Below are 21,025 nucleotides of genomic sequence, written 5' to 3'. Positions count from 1 at the left end.
TCGATGAACAGGGAGGATTTGGGAATTGGCGCCCAGCCTGTGGTCTTCATTTATTGTCGCTGCACCACATGCTGGTGATTGGAAAAGATCGGGGTCAGGGGTGGGGGGTCAGGGGTTGGAGTCAGTATGGGGTCGGGGATCAGGGGGGGGGCGGGGTGGGGGATCAGGGGGGGTGGGGTCGGGGTCAGTCGGGGGTCGGGTGGGGTCAGGGTCGGGTCAGTCAGGGGTCAGGGTCAGTGTGGGGTCGGGGGTCGAGTCAGGTTCAGTGTGGGGTCGGGGCCTACATTGACAAGAAGCCACAGACCGCAGTACTGACTGCAGGAAAGTTTCATTCTGCCTCACTCGGCTGTACAAAGAACAAGAACAGATATTAACAAGTCGAGAATAATTTACCCAATTCAGCACTGACATAATTTTCATACAAGGCGGCCAACAGCTTGTTGGAAGATTTCTGAAAGACTGCCACCACAGTCTCATTCAGGGGGTCCTTGTTTTTATTGAGCCACCCAGTAATGTTGTAAGGAACCTGTGGGAAAATCAAAATTAATCCCCGTGCAAATCGACACTCAGCAACGAACCATGTCAGACTGGAGCCCGGCGAATCTCAGTTAATTCTTACACTTAGAGTTTCCCCTTAACCAGGCCCTGTCACTCTGATACACTATTCTATCTGTGTAGTGATTGATCACACTTGTGTAGTGATTGATCACACTTGTGTAGTGATTGATCACACCTGTGCAGTGATTGATCACACCTGTGTAGTGATTGATCACACCTGTGCAGTGATTGATCACACCTGTGCAGTGATTGATCACACCTGTGCAGTGATTGATCACACCTGTGCAGTGATTGATCACACCTGTGCAGTGATTGATCACACCTGTGCAGTGCTTGATCACACCTGTGCAGTGATTGATCACACCTGTGCAGTGATTGATCACACCTGTGCAGTGCTTGATCACACCTGTGTAGTGATTGATCACACCTGTGTAGTGATTGATCACACTTACCACACCAGCATAGTGAACCAGCTCGAAATGAGCCTCATATTTGCGTTTTTTGTCGAGCCGTGGTTTTTGCAGGTTGGGCGATTTCCCCAGGTGATTGTCATACAGCTTCTCTTTGAATGACATGTCGCTGGCTTTTGGGAACATGCACTCCTCCTCCAGGATCGACAGGATGCCCAGAGGCTGAGTCAAACAGAGAATAAACAGCCAGTCAAAGTTAAGCACACTTTTTTCCTTCCCACCAATTCCCCTCCCCCCTCGGCCTTTTCCCAAGTTTGTGGATCCTCCCTGAGATAAGATTCCATGGCTGCAGTTGCCGTCTGGGACTCTGTGCAAGAGCCTCTATTTGACTGAGGGTGGCATCACAGCGAGTGCGATCCCAGCCTTTGTCAATGTCCCCATGCTCTTTCCAGCAGGGATCTGTGGGTAGCGATCACGTAAGAACCTGGACAATTTCTCCCCTGATATTACAGGGTACAGAATCCAACTGTGGCCCCTTAGGACGATGGCAGCTGAGATCAACTAACTGTGCACAGACTGGGAATTGAACTGGGTTCTCCCTGGTCTGGTTCGGTCAAAGAGGTAGGTTTTAAGGAGCATCTTAAAAGGAAGAAAGAGAGGTAGCTAGGCGGAGAGGTTTAGGGAGGGAATTCCCAAGCTTGGGGCCCAGGCAGCTGAAGGCACGGCCACCAATGGTGGAGCGATTAAAATCAGGGATGCTCAAGAGGCCAGAATTGGAGGAGCACAGATATCTCGGAGGGTTGTAGGGCTGGAGGAGGTTACAGAGATAGGGAGGGATGAGGCCGTGGAGGGATTAGAAAACAAGGATGAGAATTTTAAAATCGAGGTGTTGCTGGACCGGGAGCCAATGTAGGTCAACGAGCACAGAGGGTGATGGGTGAACGGGTCTCAGTGAGCACAGGGGGTGATGGGTGAACGGGTCTCAGTGAACACAGGGGGTGATGGGTGAACGGGTCTCAGTGAGCACAGGGGGTGATGGGTGAACGGGTCTCAGTGAGCACAGGGGGTGATGGGTGAACGGGACTCGGTGAGCACAGGGGGTGATGGTTGAACGGGTCTCAGTGCGAGCACAGGGGTTGATGGGTGAACAGGTCTCGGTGAGCACAGGGGGTGATGGGTGAACGGGTCTTGGGGTGAGCACAGGGGGTGATGGGTGAACGGGACTCGGGGTGAGCACAGGGGGTGATGGGTGAACGGGTCTCAGTGAGCACAGGGGGTGATGGGTGAACGGGTCTCAGTGAGCACAGGGGGTGATGGGTGAACGGGTCTCGGGGTGAGCACAGGGGGTGATGGGTGAACGGGTCTCGGTGAGCATGGGGTGATGGGTGAACGGGTCTCAGTGAGCACAGGGGGTGATGGGTGAACGGGTCTCGGTGAGCACAGGGGGTGATGGATGAACGGGTCTCGGTGAGCACAGGGGGTGATGGGTGAACGAGTCTCAGTGAGCACAGGGGGTGATGGGTGAACGGGTCTCAGTGAGCACAGGGGGTGATGGGTGAACGGGTCTCGTGAGCACAGGGGGTGATGGGTGAACGGGACTGGGTGAGCACGGGGTGATGGGTGAACGGGTCTCGGGGTGAGCACAGGGGGTGATGGGTGAACGGGTCTCAGTGAGCACAGGGGGTGATGGGTGAACGGGTCTCAGTGAGCACAGGGGGTGATGGGTGAACGGGTCTCAGTGAGCACGGGGTGATGGGTGAACGGGTCTCGGTGAGCACAGGGGGTGATGGGTGAATGGGTCTCGGTGAGCACAGGGGGTGATGGGTGAACAGGTCTCTGGGTGAGCACGGGGTGATGGGTGAACGGGACTCGGGGTGAGCACAGGGGGTGATGGGTGAACGGGTCTCAGTGAGCACGGGGTGATGGGTGAACGGGACTGGGTGAGCACAGGGGGTGATGGGTGAACGGGTCTCGGGGTGAGCACGGGGTGATGGGTGAACGGTTCTCAGTGAGCACAGGGGGTGATGGGTGAACGGGTCTCGGGGTGAGCACAGGGGGTGATGGGTGAACGGGACTTGGTGCGAGTTAGGACACGGAACAGGTAGGAATACAAAGGGTGAAAGGAACAAACCTGTGACGGGATCTGCAAATTAGAACAAATATTTTGACTGAATGTTCTGGACATGAATGAAGTCTTATGCAACAAAAATGTGAACGTCAAAAGATCTTTTCGCCCCACAAAACTTTTATATTTGAAGGAAATGAACAGTTTGTACAAGCCTCTACCTTTTCAATAAGATCAATACAAGCCTGCAGATCCAGGCCGAAGTCAATGAAGACCCAATCGATTCCCTCCTTCTTATACTCTTCCTGCTCCAGCACAAACATGTGATGATTGAAAAACTGTTGCAGTTTCTCATTGGTGAAGTTGATGCAGAGCTGCTCGAAGCTATTAAACTGTAGGACCAGAGAGAGGGTGGAGAAAGAGAGAGAGGGAGGAAGGGGGAGAGAGAGAGAGAGAGGGAGGGAGGGGGAGAGAGAGAGAGAGGGAGGGAGGGGGAGAGAGAGAGAGAGAGAGAGAGGGAGGGAGGGAGGGGGAGAGAGAGAGGGAGGGAGGGGGAGAGAGAAATTACCAGGAGTAACCCAAGGCAGAGACTGCGGAGGCATACTGATTTGGTTTAAAACAGAGCTTAAGAATTACATCAAATTTATAAAAAAGGGCGAAAACCACATGTGGCTCAAAATTGAGAGGGAGATTATCTCTAACACCCAAGATGTTTTCATTTGCGCACTCTATATCCCCCCAATGGAATCCCCGTACTTTAAAGAGGACACCTTCTCCAACATTGAGGGGGAAATTATCCAATACCAGGCCCAGGGGAACGTGTTGATCTGTGGTGACCTCAATTCAAGAACTGGCGAAGAACCAGACTTCACCAATAATCAGGGAAACAATTACATATTCGGGAATAACCACTTCGATATCCCTTCCCTTCCATACAGGCATAACTGCGACAAGCAGACAAATACCAACGGAAAACAGCTCCTGCAGCTCTGTCGAAGCCTGGGTCTGTACATTGTCAATGGTAGATTCATAGGAGACCTCCTAGGAAGATCGACCTACTGCTCACCTCTTGGCTGCAGCACCGTAGACTATATGATTACGGACTTGGACCCATCCTCTTTCAGAGCATTCACAGTCAGATCACAGTCAAATTACTATGTATCTTAAAAAGACAGAAACAAACAACACAGAAACACAACCCAGTAAACTGTACAACACCAAAAAATCGTACAGATGGGCCAAAAACGACACGGAAAAATACCAGAAAGCAATTAGCAATGAATCAACTCAAGCTCTCTTGGACACCTTTCTGGGTAACATATACACTCACAATAAAGAAGGCGTAAACCGGGCAGTGAATAACCTAAACAATATTTTTGATAATTTGGCAACAAGGTCAAACTTGAAAGCTCGCAAGAACAAACCCAAAACAAAAAACTATGAAAAATGGTTTGACCCAGATTGCCATAACATGAGGAAAAAACTTAGAAAAATATCAAACCAAAAACACAGACATCCAGAAAACGAGGAATTACGCCTTACTTATTGTCAGACACTAACACAATACAGAAACACACTCAGAACCAAAAAAAGAGCAATATATTAAGAATACACTCAGCTCCATTGAGGAATCCATTGATTCAAATTGTTTCTGGGACTACTGGAATACATTACACAAAAAACAACACGACGAATTGGCCATTCAAAATGGAGACACATGGGAAAACCACTGAAAAATTATACCAGAAAAACACACTAAGGCCAGAGCAACACCAAATATGCAAAAAACTGGAAAAGCTCGAAATGGCCATAAAAGATAACCAAAACCCGCTAGACTCCATAATAACAGAAAAAGAACTCTTTGAAAAACTCAAGGACCTGCGACCAGGAAAAGCTTGCGGGGCAGACGGCATACTAAGCGAGATGATTAAACACACAGACGATAAAATGAAACTGGCTATCCTAAAACTCTTCAACTTGGGTCCGAGTGTCGGTTACTTCCCTGATATCTGGAACAAAGGACTCATAACGCCCATATACAAAAGTGGGGACAAAGTCGACCCAAATAACTATCGAGGCATCTGTGTAAACAGTAACCTGGGGAAGGTATTCTGTAGCATCATAAACAAAAGACTTATAAACTTCCTTGAGGAGCACAATGTCTTGAGTAAAAGCCAAATTGGATTCCTGCCAAACTATAGAACATCAGATCATATCTTCACCCTACAGACCCTAATTGACAAACACGTTCATCAAAACAAAAGCAAAATCTACGCATGCTTTATAGATTTCCAGAAGGCTTTCAACTCCATCTGGCATAACGGTTTATTCCTGAAACTTATCGAAAGCGGGGTAGGGGGAAAAACATATGATGTAATTAAATCAATGTATACAAACAACAAATGTGCAGTTAAAATTGGAGACAAACAAACAAAATACTTCCCACAGGGGCGGGGGGTGATGCAGGGCTCGCCAATCTCACTGACACTCTTTAATATTTACATAAATGAATTGGCAAAACTACTTGAACAATCTACGGCACCCGGCCTTACCCTATATGAATCCAAGGTTAAATTCCTCCTCTATGCAGACGACCTGGTTCTGCTGTCACCAACTAAGGAGGGGCTACAGCAGAACCTGGATCTGCTTGAGTCATACTGCCAGACTTGGGCCATGACAATAAATCCCCAAAAAACCAAAGTCCTTGTGTTCCAGCAAAGATCCAGACATCAGGGACCCAAAATAAATTTCACACTAGGAACAACCAAAATTGAACAAACCACTAACTACACATACTTGGGCTTAAAAATCAGTTCTACGGGAAATTTCAAACTGGCTGTGAATGAACTGAAAGAGAAAGCAAGAAGGGCTTTCTATGCCATTAAAAAATCAATCCAAATAGAAATCCCAATTAGCATTTGGCTCAAAATTTTCAAATCAGTAATTGAACCAATTGCACTCTATGGCAGTGAGGTGTGGGGACCGCTAACACAACAAGAATTTGCAATAACAACAGAAAATGCTGGAAAAACTCAGCAAGTCATGCAAAATGGGACAAACACCCAATTGAGATCCTACATGCAGAATTCTGTAAAAGTATCCTCCGGACTCAAAGGGAAACCATAAACAATGCATGCAGGGCAGAACTAGGCCAATATCCATTAATAATCACTATCCAAAAAAGAGCCACCAAATTTTGGAAACACCTAGAAATGAGCAACCCCCAATGCTATCATTACGAAGCCCTGAAATGCCAAGAGAGGACCATAAAGAAGAATACTCTCAGTCAACTAGTCCTCGAACTCAGTGAAGTAACTACTAACATTACTAACAATAACCAGCCCCAGGACAGTGACAGCGTAACACAAAGAATTCGACCCAACACAATCGTCGCTAAGCAAAAGGAAAAATATCTGTCATATTGGGCAGAAACAACAAAAACCCAAAGCAAACTCAATTGCTACTTGGCCCTAAACAGACAATACAACATGGCTGATTACCTGACCATGGTAAAGGATAGCAAACTGAGAAAAACTTTGACAATGTACAGACTTAGTGAACATAACCTGGCGATCGAAAAAGGTAGACACAGACAGACCCGGCTACCAAGAGAGGACAGGATATGCTCTCACTGCAGTCAGGGAGTGGTGGAGACAGAGATGCACTTCCTCACAGCTTGTAGAAAATATCAGGGCATAAGGGAGAATTTCTACCCAAAATTCTAAAAATATGCCCGGAATTCAGAAATTTGAATGACGACCAAAAACTCCCATACCTACTGGGGGAAGAGAGAAATTGCATAACACTAGCGGCACACTATGTTACAGCTTGCCATAAACAGAGGGACAACCAGTAAATATAAGAAAAGAGTATATATAAATTATATGAAAGTATATATTTATACACTCAGGGATATATCTGTTTATACACTGTATGGATAGATCTGTATTTTTGTGAACAAACATGAATGTTTTCCGATGCTTTGGCAACATAAGATGTAACTTGTCATGCCAATAAAGCGATTTGAATTGAATTGAATTGAAAATTGAGAGAGAGGGAGGGAGGGGGAGAGAGAGGGAGGGAGGGAGGGGGAGAGAGAGGGAGGGAGGGGGAGAGAGAGAGGGAGGGAGGGGGAGAGGGAGGGAGGGAGGGGGAGGGAGGGAGAGAGAGAGGGAGGGAGGGGGAGAGAGACAGGGAGGGAGGGGGAGAGAGAGAGCGGGAGGGGGAGAGAGAGGGAGGGAGGGAGGGGGAGAGAGGGAGGGAGGGGGAGAGAGAGAGAGGGAGGGAGGGGGAGAGAGAGAGGGAGGGAGGGAGGGAGGGGGAGAGAGAGGGAGGGAGGGGGAGAGGGAGGAGGGGGAGAGAGGGAGGGGGGAGAGAGAGAGGGAGGGAGGGGGAGAGAGAGGGAGGGGGGGAGAGAGGGAGGGAGGGGGAGAGAGAGGGAGGGAGGGGGGAGAGAGAAAGGGAGGGAGGGGAGAGAGAGGGGGGGAGAGGGAGGGGGGGAGAGAGAGGGAGGGGGGAGAGAGAGGGGGGAGCGAGAGGGAGGGAGGGGGGGAGAGAGAGGGAGGGAGAGAGGAAACACAACCCAGTAAACTGTACAACACCAAAAAATCGTACAGATGGGCCAAAAACGACACGGAAAAATACCAGAAAACAATTAGCAATGCATCAACTCAAGCTCTCTTGGACACCTTTCTGGATAACATATACACTCACAATAAAGAAGGCGTAAACCGGGCAGTAAATAACCTAAACAATATTTTCGATAATTTGGCAACAAGTGCAAACTTGAAAGCTCGCAAGAACAAACCCAAAACAAAAAACTATGAAAAATGGTTTGACCCAGATTGCCATAACATGAGGAAAAAACTTAGAAAAATATCAAACCAAAAACACAGACATCCAGAAAACGAGGAATTACGCCTTACCTATTGTCAGACACTAACACAATACAGAAACACACTCAGAACCAAAAAAGAGCAATATATTAAGAATACACTCAGCTCCATTGAGGAATCCATTGATTCCAATTGTTTCTGGGACAACTTGAATACACTACACAAAAAACAACACGACGAATTGGCCATTCAAAATGGGGACACATGGGAAAACCACTTTGAAAAATTATACCAGAAAAACACACTAAGGCCAGAGCAACACCAAATATGCAAAAAACTGGAAAAGCTAGAAATGGCCATAAAAGATAACCAAAACGCGCTAGACTCCACAATAACAGAAAAAGAACTTTCTGAAAAACTCAAGGACCTGCGACCAGGAAAAGCTTGCGGGACAGACGGCATACTAAACGAGATGATTAAACACACAGACGACAAAATGAAACTGGCTATCCTAAAACTCTTCAACTTGGTTCTGAGTGTCGGTTACTTCCCTGATATCTGGAACAAAGGACTCATAACGCCCATATACAAAAGTGGGGACAAAGTCTACCCAAATAACTATCGAGGCATCTGTGTAAACAGTAACCTGGGGAAGGTATTCTGTAGCATCATAAACAAAAGACTTATAAACGTCCTTGAGGAGCACAATGTCTTGAGTAAAAGCCAAATTGGATTCCTGCCAAACTATAGAACATCAGATCATATCTTCACCCTACAGACCCTAATTGACAAACACGTTCACCATAACAAAAGCAAAAATCTACGCATGCTTTATAGATTCCCAGAAGGCTTTCGACTCCATCTGGCATGACGGTTTATTCCTGAAACTTATCGAAAGCGGGGTAGGGGGAAAAACATATGATGTAATTAAATCAATGTATACAAACAACAAATGTGCAGTTAAAATTGGAGACAAACGAACAAAATACTTCCCACAGGGGCGGGGGGTGACGCAGGGCTCGCCAATCTCACCGACACTCTTTAATATTTACATAAATGAATTGGCAAAACTACTTGAACAATCTACAGCACCCGGCCTCACCCTATATGAATCCAAGGTTAAATTCCTCCTCTATGCAGACGACCTGGTTCTGCTGCCACCAACTAAGGAGGGTCTACAGCAGACCTGGATCTGCTGGAGTCGTACTGCCAGACTTGGGCCCTGGACAATAAATCCCAAAAAACCAAAGTTGTTGTGTTCCAGCAAAGATCCAGACCTCAGGGACCCAAAATAAATTTCACAATAGGAACAACCAAAATTGAACAAACCACTAACTACACATACTTGGGCTTAAAAATCAGTTCTACGGGAAACTTCAAACTGGCTGTGAATGAACTGAAAGAGAAAGCAAGAAGGGCTTTCTATGCCATCAAAAAATCAATCCAAATAGAAATCCCAATTAGCATTTGGCTAAACAATTTCAAATCAGTAATGGAACCAATTGCACTCTATGGCAGTGAGGTATGGGGACCGCTAACACAACAAGAATTTGCAAAATGGGACAAACACCCAATTGAGATCCTACATGCAGAATTCTGTAAAAGTATCCTCCGGACTCAAAGGAAAACAGTAAACAATGCATGCAGGGCGGAACTAGGCCAATATCCATTACTAATCACGATCCAAAAAAGAGCCACCAAATTTTGGAATCACCTACAAATGAGCAACCCCCAATGCTATCACTACGACGCCCTGAAATGCCAAGAGCTGACCATAAAGAAGAATACCCTCAGCCAACTAGTCCTGGGACTCTGAAGTAACTACTAACACTACTAACAATAACCAGCCGCAGGACAGTGACAGCGTAACACAAAGAATTCGACCCAACACAATCATCGCTAAGCAAAAGGAAATATATCTGACATATTGGGCAGAAACAACAAAAACCCAAAGCAAACTCAATTGCTACTTGGCCCTAAACAGACAATACAACATAGCTGATTACCTGACCATGGTAAAGGATAACAAACTGAGAAGAACCTTGACAAGGTACAGACTTAGCGAACATAGCCTAGCGATCGAAAAAGGCAGACCAGGCTGCCAAGAGAAGACAGGATATGCTCTCACTGCAATCAGGGAGCAGTGGAGACAGAGATGCACTTCCTCACAGCCTGTGGAAAATATCAGGACATCAGGGAGAATTTCTACCAAAAATTCTCACAAATATGCCCTGAATTCAGAAATCTGAATGACAACCAAAAACTCCGATTCCTACTGGGAGAGGAGAGAAGCTGTGTAACACTGGCGGCACACTACGTTACAGCTTGCCATGAACAGAGGGACAACCAGTAAACTAAGAAATGAATATATATAAACAATGCGAATGTATAATTATACACTCAGGGATATACCTGTTTATACAATGTATGAATAGAACTGCGTTTATGTGCTCAACCATAAATGTATTTTGATGCTTTGGCAACATAAGATGTAACTTATCATGCCAATAAAGCGATTTGAATTGTGAATTGTGAATTGGGAGGGGGGAGAGAGAGGGAGGGGGGGGGAGAGAGGGAGGGAGGGGGGAGAGAGAGAGGGGGAGAGTGGGAGGGGGGAGAGGGAGGGGAGGAGAGAGGGGGAGGGAGGGGGGAGAGAGAGAGGGAGGGGGGAGAGAGAGGGGGAGGGAGGGGGGAGAGGGAGGGAGGGGGGAGAGAGGGAGGGAGAGAGGGAGGGAGGGGGGGAGAGAGGGGGAGGGAGGGGGAGAGAGAGGGAGGGAGGGGGGGAGAGAGGGGGGAGAGAGAGAGGGAGGGGGAGAGAGAGGGAGGGGGAGAGAGGGAGAGGGAGGGAGGGGGAGAGAGAGAGGGCGGGAGGGGGGAGAGAGGGAGGGAGGGGGGGAGAGAGGGAGGGGGAGAGAGAGAGGGGGGAGAGAGAGGGGGAGGGAGGGAGGGAGGGGGGAGAGGGAGGGGGGAGAGAGAGAGGGAGGAGGGGAGAGAGGGAGGGAGGGAGGGGGAGAGAGAGGGAGGGGGGAGAGAGGGGAGGGAGGGGGCGAGAGAGAGAGGGGGGGAGAGACGGAGGGAGGGGGGGAGAGAGGGAGGGGGGGAGAGAGGGAGGCAGGGGGGAGAGAGGGAGGGAGGGGGAGAGAAGGAGGGAGGGGGGGAGAGAGAGGGGGGGAGAGAGAGAGAGGGAGGGGGGAGAGAGGGAGGGGAGAGAGAGGGAGGGGGAGAGAGAGGGGAAGGGAGGGGAGAGAGGGGGGAGAGAGAGGGAGGGGGGCAAGAGAGAGAGAGGGAGGGGGCGAGAGAGAGGGAGGGGGGAGAGAGAGAGGGAGGGAGGGAGGGGAGAGAGAGGGAGGGAGGGGGGAGAGAGAGAGGGAGGGAGGGGGGAGAGAGAGAGGGAGGGAGGGGGGAGAGAGAGAGAGGGGAGGGAGGGGGGAGAGAGAGAGGGAGGGAGGGGAGAGAGAGAGAGGGGGAGCGAGGGAGGGACGGGGAGAGAGAGGGAGGGGGAGAGGGAGGGAGGGAGGGGGGAGAGAGAGAAGGAGGGAGGGGGGAGAGAGCGAGGGAGGGGAGGGGGAGGGGGGGAGAGAGAGAGGGAGGGAGGGGGAGAGAGAGGGAGGCGGGAGAGAGAGGGAGGGAGGGGGGAGAGAGAGGGGGAGGGGGAGAGAGAGAGGGAGGGAGGGGGAGAGAGAGGGATGGAGGGGGAGGGAGGGGGAGAGAGAGAGGGGGAGAGAGGGAGGGACGGGGAGAGAGAGAGGGAGGGGGAGAGAACGGGAGGGAGGGGGGAGAGAGGGGGAGGGGGAGAGAGAGGGAGGGAGGGGAGAGAGAGGGAGGGAGGGGGAGAGAGAGGGAGAGGGGAGAGAGAGAGGGAGGGGGGAGAAAGAGGGAGGGAAGGGGAGAGAGAGGAGGGAGGGGGGAGAGAGAGAGAGGGGGTGAGAGAGAGGGGGAGGGAGAGAGAGAGTGAGAGGGGGGGGAGAGAGGAAGGGAGGGGGAGAGAGAGGGAGGGAGGGATGGTGAGAGGGAGGGGGAGAGAGGGGGGGAGAGAGAGAGGGAGGGAGGGGGAGAGAGAGGGAGGGAGGGGGAGAGAGGGAGGGAGGGGGAGAGAGAGGGAGGGAGGGGGAGAGAGAGGGGGAGGGGGAGAGAGAGGGAGGGAGGGAGGGGGAGAGAGAGGGAGGGAGGGGAGAGAGAGGGAGGGAGGGGGATGAGAGAGGGAGGGAGGGGGGAGAGAGAGGGAGGGAGGGGAGAGAGAGGGAGGGGGGAGAGAGAGGGAGGGAGGGGAGAGAGAGGGAGGGAGGGGGTGAGAGTGAGAGAGGTAGTGAGGGGGAGAGAGGGAGGGAGGGAGGGGGCAGAGAGAGAGGGGGGAGAGAGAGGGAGGAGGGGGAGAGAGAGGGAGGGAGGAGGGGAGAGAGAGGGAGGAGGGGGAGAGAGAGGGAGAGAGAGGGAGGGAGGGGGGAGAGAGAGGGAGGGGGAGAATGAGTGGGGGTGAGGAGAGGGGAGGGAGGGGGAGAGAGGGAGGGAGGGGGAGGGGAGGGGGAGAGAGAGGAGGGGAGGGGGAGGGAGGGGGAGGGAGGGAGGAGAGGGAGGGAGGGGGGAGGGGGAGGGAGGGGGAGAGAGAGGGAGGGAGGGGAGAGAGAGTGGGAGGGGGATGAGAGGGAGGGGAGGGAGGGAGGGAGGGGGAGGGAGAGGAGAGGAGAGTAGTGAGGGGAGAGAGTGAGGGAGGGTGGGGGAGTGAGGGAGGGAGGGAGGGGGAGAGTGGGAGGGATGGGGAGAGAGAGAGGGGGGAGAGAGGGAGGGAGGGGGAGAGAGGGGGAGAGAGAGGGAGGGAGGAGGGGAGAGAGAGGGAGGAGGGGGAGAGAGAGGGAGGGAGGGGGAGAGAGGGAGGGAGGGGGGGAGAGAGGGAGGGAGGGGGAGAGGGAGGGAGGGAGGTGAGAGGAGGGAGGGGAGGAGGGAGAGGAGGGAGGGAGGGGAGAGAGAGGGAGGGGGGAGAGAGAGGGAGGGAGGGGAGAGAGAGAGGAGGGAGGGAGAGAGAGAGAGAGGTAGTGAGAGGGAGGGAGGGAGGGGGGCAGGAGAGGAGGGGGAGAGAGGGAGGGAGGGGGGAGAGAGGGAGGGAGGAGGGGAGAGGAGGGAGGAGGAGGGGAGAGGAGGGAGGGGGAGAGAGAGGGAGGGGGAGAGAGGAGGGAGGGAGGAGGGGGAGAGAGGGGAGGGAGGGGTGAGGGAGGGGGAGAGAGAGGGAGGGAGGGGGAGAGGGGGAGGGAGGGGGAGAGAGAGGGAGGGAGGGGAGAGAGAGGTGGGGAGGGGGTGGGAGGGGGAGAGAGAGGGTGGGAGGGGAGTGAGAGTGAGGGAGGGGGAGAGAGAGGGAGGGGGGATGTGAGGGGGTGGGAGGGGGTGAGAGAGAGAGAGAGTAGTGAGGGGGAGAGAGGGAGGGAGGGAGGGGGTGAGAGGGAGGGTGGGAGGGGGAGTGAGGGAGGGAGGGGGAGAGGAGAGAGGGGGGAGAGAGTGAGGGTGGGTGGGGGTGAGTGAGGGTGGGTGGAGGGGGAGAGAGAGGGAGGGAGGGGGAGAGAGAGGGAGGGAGGGGGGAGTGAGAGGGTGGGAGGGGGGAGTGAGGGAGGGAGGGGTGAGAGAGGGAGGGAGGGTGAGAGTGAGGGAGGTGGGGGGAGGAGAGGGGGAGGGGTGAGAGGGAGGGAGGGGGTGAGAGAGAGGGAGGGAGGGAGGGGGGGAGAGAGAGGGAGGGAGGGGGGAGTGAGTGGGAGAGAGGGGGAGAGTGAGGGAGGGAGGGAGGGGGAGAGAGAGGGAGGGAGGGGGAGAGAGAGGGAGGGAGGGGGAGAGAGGGAGTGAGGGGGAGAGAGAGAGGGAGGGAGGGGGGAGGGAGGGGAGAGAGAGGAGGGGAGGGGGAGGGAGAGAGAGAGAGGTAGTGATGCTTTGACAACATAAGATGTAACCTGTCATGCCAATAAAGCGATTTGAAATGAATTGAAATTGAGAGGGAGGGAGGGGGAGAGAGAGGGAGGGAGGAGGGGGGAGAGAGAGGGAGGGAGGGGGGAGAGAGGGAGGGAGGGGGAGAGGGAGGGAGGGGGGTGAGAGAGAGAGGGAGGGAGGGGGAGAGAGAGGGAGGGAGGGGGGAGAGAGAGGGAGGGAGGGGGAGAGAGAGGGAGGGAGGGGGAGTGAGGGAGGGAGGGGGAGAGAGAGAAGGAGGGAGGGAGGGGGAGAGAGTGAGGGAGGGAGGGAGAGAGGGAGCATTCATAGTTATACAGGATGTGGTCTGTGTGATTGTTGGACTAAATGCCTCGAGACAGAGTGAGACGATCAGTTGTAAAGGTCCCTGCACCTTCCGATATGCTGAGATTCATAGTGTGCCTGCCGGTAATCCGCTCTCAGGAGGGGAATTTCAACCCCCGCCTGACGATTACCAGGTGGGGGCTGTTAAAATCGAGCAGGGGATCCTCTCCCCTCCCTGACCTGGCCGTGTAACTGCAGCTAGGACACCCGCCGAGTGATTCATGCACCTTCCCTTGGGGAATGCCTGCATTGACTCGAATGTGAACAGGAGGCCATTCAGCATATTTTGTCACATGGTTCTTTGCTAGACTTTGACAAGCCCCTTGACACTCTAGAAAAGCTTTAATAAGGTCACTTCAAAGTCTCCTTTCAATTGGAAAGTTCAGCTTTTTACGCAAAAGCAGCATTTCCTGACGGTTGGATCAGTTAGAGTTCGTAACCTGTGGACCCTTTCTACCTGTTACTCCCGAGTTTTCTATCTTATCAGGATCGCTTTTAAATGGATTGCAGTTTTAGTCAGGGACTTACTTGAAATATTTCGAAGCCTGCGATGTCCAGCACTCCAATGAAGAACTGCCTCACTAACTTAGTGTCCAAGGTCTTATTGATCCGGATGACCAGCCACTTAAACATGCGATCGTAAGTGGCCTTTCCCAGAGCCCCCACAGCATAGAGGACCTGGAAGAGAAGAAAGTACGTTTCACTGATGTTGAACCCTTCTCTGCAGTGGCTCAAAGGTGACCATTGATGTGATCTGGGCAGATCCATGCTCCCGAATTACTGCCTCTTCAACAACAACAGCAACTTGCATTTATATAATGAAATAAAACATCCCAAGGTGCTTCACAGGAGCAACTATCAAACAAAATTTGGCATCGAGCCACATAAGGAAATATTAGGGCAGGTGACCAAAAGCTTGGTCAATGAGGTAGGTTTTAAGGAGCATTTTAAAGGAATAGAGAGAGGCGGAGAGGTTTTGGGAGGGAATTCCAGAGCTTAAGGCCTCGGCAGCTGAAGGTACAGCCGCCAATGATGGAGCGATTATAATCGGGGATGCTCAAGAGACCAGAATTGGAGGAGCGCAGATATCTCGGAGGGTTGTAGGGCTGGAGGAGGTTACAGAGATAAGGAGGGGCGAGGGCCATGGAGAGATTTGAAAATAAGCATGAGAACTTTAAAATCGAGACATTGTGGAACCGGGAGCCAATGTAGGTCAGCGAGCACATGGGTGATGGTGCAAGTTTGGACACGAGTAGCAGAGTTTTCGATGAGCTCCAGTTTACGGAGGTGGATGTAGGTGGTCTTGGTGACGGACCAGATATGGGGTCGGAAGCTCAGCTCCTCCATTCTCAGAGGCTGTTTTTTCAATCTTTGTCCTCTTGAGTTCTCTCAAAAACCTATTTTATCTCTCTTCCTGCCTCCATAAAGCTTCTAAAACCCATCGTGTCTGTGCCTCTGGCCACACCGTTCCTTCTATACCATTCGGAGATGTTGTCCCAGAGTCCTCCCAGTGTAAGTTGGTCAGGAATCAATGCTCAGGGTGGAAACTGGCTCAAAATCCTGGAACTCCCTCCCTAACAGCACTGTGGGAGTACCTTCACCACACAGACTGCAGCGGTTCAAGAAGAAGGCAGCTCACCACCACCTTCTCAAGGGGCAACTAGGGATTGGCAATATATGCCGGCCTTGCCAATGATGCGCACATCCCAAGAATTAATGAAATAGAACATGGCTCCAGATGTCTGAGGGGATCAGGGCTGGGAAGGGATTTCCCACACTGAAAGTTCCTGTCCCTGTCTGCCTTCTGCCAAGATCAGCCTGGTGTGCTGTCTCTTGGGACTGGGTGTTTGCCCCTCCTGGGGCTTCTGGCCTAGACCCCCACAATAGCCTGGTCCCTTTGAGAAGGGAAATTAGCTTCTGGTGCTGCTGGTGGGTGCCCAGAATCCCACTCCTTGATCAGGAGCAGCAGGTGATCCTTGCGTTAATATTTCCCCAAAATATCCCAGTGCACAGGATAAAGTGACAGTGTGCTGTGTGTGTGTGATACTGATCCACAGACCAGGAGGTCGCTGTCCTGAGTTAGCTGATGTCAATCGGGACAGCACCAAGGGTGGCGGTCAGTGGTCAGTGAGTAATGGGGAGCGAGTAGTGGGTGGGCAGTGAGATGTTTATCTGTTTGACCTCCAGCTGTGGAACAAGCTGAGATACTGGGAGCACCAAAAGGAGACGGGAAAAAATCAAATCATTTAGTTTTTAAAATGGAGAATAACTAAGCCGGGAAATATAAATCCAATGAAATTCGTTGTTACCTGGGCGACAGTCTGGCCCTTGGTCACCCATTCATTCCCTACTTTCACCCGGGGGTGGAGCAGACCTTTCAACATGTCGGCGGAGCTGACGCCCATCAGGTAAGCAGCCTTGTCGGCATCTGCAATGTCAAGGATCAAAGTTAAAGTGAGAATCAGTAAACCCCCACGATCAATCCCATTTCCAAGCGAGACCCCGGGGGGTGAATGGGGCAGTGTCGGGGCCCCGGGGGGTGAATGGGGCAGTGTCGGAGCCCCCAGGGGGTGAATGGGGCAGTGTCGGAGCCCCAGGGGGTGAATGGGGCAGTGTCGGGGCCCCAGGGGGTGAATGGGACAGTGTCGGGGCCCCGGGGGGTGAATGGGGCAGTGTCAGGGCCCCGGGGGTGAATGGTGCAGTAACTGGGCCCCAGGGGGTGAATGGAACACTGACGGGGCCCCGGGGGGTGAATGGTGCAGTGACTGGGCCCTGGGGGGTGAATGGGGCAGTGACCGGGGCCCCGGGGGGTGAATGGGGCAGTGTCGGGGCCCCGGGGGGTGAATGGGGCAGTGTCGGGGTCTGGGGGGTGAATGGGGCAGTGACCGGGGCCCCGGGGGGTGAATGGGGCAGTGACGGAGCCCCGGGGGATGAATGGGGCAGTGACGGAGCCCCGGGGGGTGAATGAGGCAGGGTCGGGGCCCCGGGGGGTGAATGGGGCAGTGTCGGGGCCCTGGGGGATGAATGGGGCAGTGACGGAGCCCCGGGGATGAATGGGGCAGTGACCGGGCCCTGGGGGGGTGAATGGCGCAGTGACCGGGCCCCGGGGGGTGAATGGGGCAGTGACGGGGCCCCGGGGGGGTGAATGGGGCAGTGACCGGGCCCCGGGGGGGGTGAATGGGGCAGTGACGGAGCCCCGGGGGGTGAATGGGGCAGTGTCGGGGCCCCGGGGGGTGTATGGGGCAGTGACGGGGCCCCGGGGGGTGAATGGTGCAGTGTCGGGGCCCCGGGGGGGTGAATGGGGCAGTGACCGGGCCCCGGGGGGTGAATGGTGCAGTGTCGGGGCCCCGGGGGGGTGAATGGGGCAGTGACCGGGCCCCGGGGGGGGGTGAATGGGGCAGTGACGGGGCCCCGGGGGGTGAATGGGGCAGTGACGGGGCCCGGGGGGTGAATGGGGCAGTGACGGGGCCCCGGGGGGTGAATGGGGCAGTGACCGGGCCCCGGGGGGTGAATGGGGCAGTGTCGGGGCCCGGGGGGTGAATGGGGCAGTGACGGGGCCCCGGGGGGTGAATGGGGCAGTGACGGGGCCCCGGGGGGTGAATGGGGCAGTGACGGGGCCCCGGGGGGTGAATGGGGCAGTGACCGGGCCCCGGGGGGTGAATGGGGCAGTGACGGGGCCCCGGGGGGTGAATGGGGCAGTGTCGGGGCCCGGGGGGTGAATGGGGCAGTGACGCGGCCCCGGGGGGGTGAATGGGGCAGTCTCGGGGCCCGGGGGGTGAATGGGGCAGTCTCGGGGCCCGGGGGGTGAATGGGGCAGTGACGGGGCTCGGGGGGTGAATGGGGCAGTGACGGGGCCCAGGGGGTGAATGGGGCAGTGACCGGGCCCCGGGGGTGAATGGGGCAGTGGGAACACTCTTTTATCTGGAGTTCAGGGTAGAATCCGACCCAGACTGACGGGAATAATTCTCAGCTGTGAGGGTCTGATGTGAAATGTTGCAGCACATTCCTGGTAGCGAACATTTGTCGCCACGCCAAAACTTATTGCCACTAGATCGATAGACGGGGAATTTCTAACTTGACTCGCCTGGCGGGAAACTGACAGAATCGGGAAGAACGCCGCATTTACTCCTCACCCAGCTTTACTCTACATTGAAGTCAATGGGCGAGGAGTAAAACCAGCGTTCCACTCAATCCAGTGAGCTTTACTCTGTATCTAACCCGTGCTGTACCTGCCCTGGGAGTGTTTGATGGGACAGTGTAGAGGGAGCTTTACTCTGTATCTAACCCGGGCTGTACCTGCCCTGGGAGTGTTTGATGGGACGGTGTTGAGGGAGCTTTACTCTGTATCTAACCCGTGCTGTACCTGTGTTGGGAGTGTTTGATGGGGATAGTGTAGAGGAAGCTTTACTCTGTATCTAACCCGTGCTGCACCTGCCCTGGGGGTGTTTGATGAGACGGTGTAGATGGAGCTTTACTCTGTATCTAACCCGTGCTGTACCTGCCCTGGGAGTGTTTGATGGGAGAGTGTAGAGAGAGCTTTACTCTGTATCTAACCCGTGCTGTACCTGCCCTGGGAGTGTTTGATGGGACAGTGTAGAGGGAGCTTTACTCTGTATCTAACTCGTGCTGTAACTGCCCTGGGAGTGTTTGATGGGACAGTGTAGAGGGAGCTTTACTCTGTATCTAACCCGTGCTGCTCCTGCCCTGGGAGTGTTTGATGGGACGGTGTTGAGGGAGCTTTACTCTGTATCTAACCCGTGCTGTACCTGTGTTGGGAGTGTTTGATGGGGATAGTGTAGAGGGAGCTTTACTCTGTATCTAACCCGTGCTACACCTGCCCTGGGGGTGTTTGATGAGACGGTGTAGATGGAGCTTTACTCTGTATCTAACCCATGCTGTACCTGTGTTGGGAGTGTTTGATGGGGATAGTGTAGAGGGAGCTTTACTCTGTATCTAACCCGTGCTGTTCCTGCCCTGGGAGTGTGTGATGGGACAGTGTAGAGGGAGCTTTACTCTGTATCTAACCCGTGCTGTTCCTGCCCTGGGAGTGTTTGATGGGACGGTGTAGAGGGAGCTTTACTCTCTATCTAACTCTTGCTGTACCGGCCGTGGGAGTGTGTGATGGGACGGTGTAGAGGGAGCTTCACTCTGTATCTAACCCATGCAGGATCGAGGTTCTTACTCCCTGTGAGGGCGGGAGCGGGGACTGCAGGGAGGATGAGCAACCTGGCCACAGCACCGTGGTACAGGGGGCCATTCAAGTGGAGGGAGTAAAAAGAAATGTTGTAGTGGTAGGGGATAGTATCATTAGGGGGATAGATAGGGTTCTCTGCAGTTCAAGAGCGGGAGTCCCGAAGGCTGTGTTGCCTGCCCAGTGCCAGGGTTAAGAACATCTCTTCTGGGCTGGAAAGAAACTTGGAGTGGGAGGGGGAGGACCCAGTTGTCATGGTCCATGTTGGTACAAACGACGTAGCTAGGACAAGGAAGACGGTTCTGTTAAAGGAGTATGAGCAGCTAGGGGTCAAATGAAAAAACAGAGCCTCAAGGGTAATAATCTCTGGGTTATTACCTGAGCCACGAGCGAATTTGGCTAGGATAAATAAAATTAAAGAGTTAAATGCGTGGCTCAAAGACTGGTGTGGGAGAAATGGGTTTTGCTTCTTGGGACACTGGCACCAGTACTGGGACAGGAGGGAGCTGTTCCATTGGGACGGACTCCACTTGGGCAGTGCTGGGACTAGAGTCCTGGCGAATCATATAACTAGGGCTGTAGAGAGGGCTTTAAACTAATTAGTGGGGGGGAGGTTTCTAGAGAGCAAATAATAGAAATGACAACAGAGAAGGTCATAGACTTAGGTAGCAGTGGGGGAATTAAAAAACAGAACGTGTCAGGAAGGGACAGAAGGTATGGAGTAAAAAGTAAAGTACTAAAAAGGGAAAAAACAGGAACTAAGTGTTACAAAACATATTTGAAAGTTCTTTATCTGAATGCACGTAGCATTCGTAACAAAATGAATGAGTTAACGGCACAAATAACGACATATGGGTATGATCTTGTGGCCATTACAGAAACATGGCTGCAGGGTGACCATGACTGGGAATTAAACATACCAGGTTATTTAACAATCAGGAAGGACAGGCAGGAAGGGAGAGGAGGTGGGGTGGCTATGTTAATAAAGGAAGGAATCACTATAATACAGAGAAATGATATTGGGTCAAAGGAGCAGGATAGTGAAACAGTTTGGGTGGAGATAAGGAATAATAAGGGGAAAAAAACATGAGTGGGTATAGTCTATAGGCCTCCGAACAGTTGCAACTCTGTTGGACGGAGTATTAATCAGGAAATAGTTGAGGCTTGTAATAAGGGAACAGCTATAATTATGGGGGATTTTAATTATATTAACTGGACAAATCAAATTGGGCAGAACAGCCTTGAGGATGAGTTCATTGAGTGTATTAGGGATGGGTTTCTTGAGCAGTATGTAACTGAACCGACCAGGGGGCAAGCAACCTTAGATTTGGTCCTGTGTAATGAGACAGGATTAAAAATGTCCTAGTAAAGGATCCCCTTGGAATGAGTGACCATAACATGGTTGAGTTCCATATTCAATTAGAGGGTGAGAAGGTTGGATCTCAAACAAGCGTGCTGAGCTTGAATAAAGGAGACTATGAAGGTATGAGAGCGGAATTGATTAGAGTGGACTGGGAAAATAGATTAAAGGGTAAGACGGTACATGATCAGTGGTGAACATTTAAGGAGTTATTTTACAACTTCCAAAAAATATATATTCCACTGAGGAAAAAAGGGTGTAAAAGAAAAGATAGCCATCCGTGGCTAAGTAAAGTAATTAAGGATAGTATCCGACTAAAAACAAGGGCATATAAGGTAG

At 52.7% G+C, this 21,025-nt stretch overlaps 1 protein-coding gene across 2 annotated transcripts in view; it reads right to left on the bottom strand.

Moving 5' to 3' along the window:
• Positions 1 to 21,025, bottom strand: part of LOC147108966 (myosin-7-like) — a 145,063-nt gene that overhangs the window by 87,826 nt on the left and 36,212 nt on the right. For both annotated transcript variants that reach the window (XM_086005960.1, XM_086005961.1), the window contains 5 exons: positions 16,445 to 16,563; positions 14,664 to 14,813; positions 3,255 to 3,425; positions 1,011 to 1,190; positions 394 to 526 (listed from right to left, as the gene is read on the bottom strand). In XM_086005960.1, coding sequence (XP_085862086.1) covers positions 394 to 526; positions 1,011 to 1,190; positions 3,255 to 3,425; positions 14,664 to 14,813; positions 16,445 to 16,563 — 753 coding nt within the window. The remainder of the gene's footprint in view (positions 1 to 393; positions 527 to 1,010; positions 1,191 to 3,254; positions 3,426 to 14,663; positions 14,814 to 16,444; positions 16,564 to 21,025) is intronic.

Source organism: Somniosus microcephalus, chromosome 13, assembly GCF_052327205.1.
Source record: "Somniosus microcephalus isolate GS21.2 chromosome 13, FLI_Smic_1.0, whole genome shotgun sequence".
NCBI classification, from domain to species: Eukaryota; Metazoa; Chordata; class Chondrichthyes; order Squaliformes; family Somniosidae; genus Somniosus; species Somniosus microcephalus.
The sequence above is the reverse complement of the archived record's forward strand: the minus strand, read 5'-3'. Positions and strand labels throughout refer to the sequence as shown.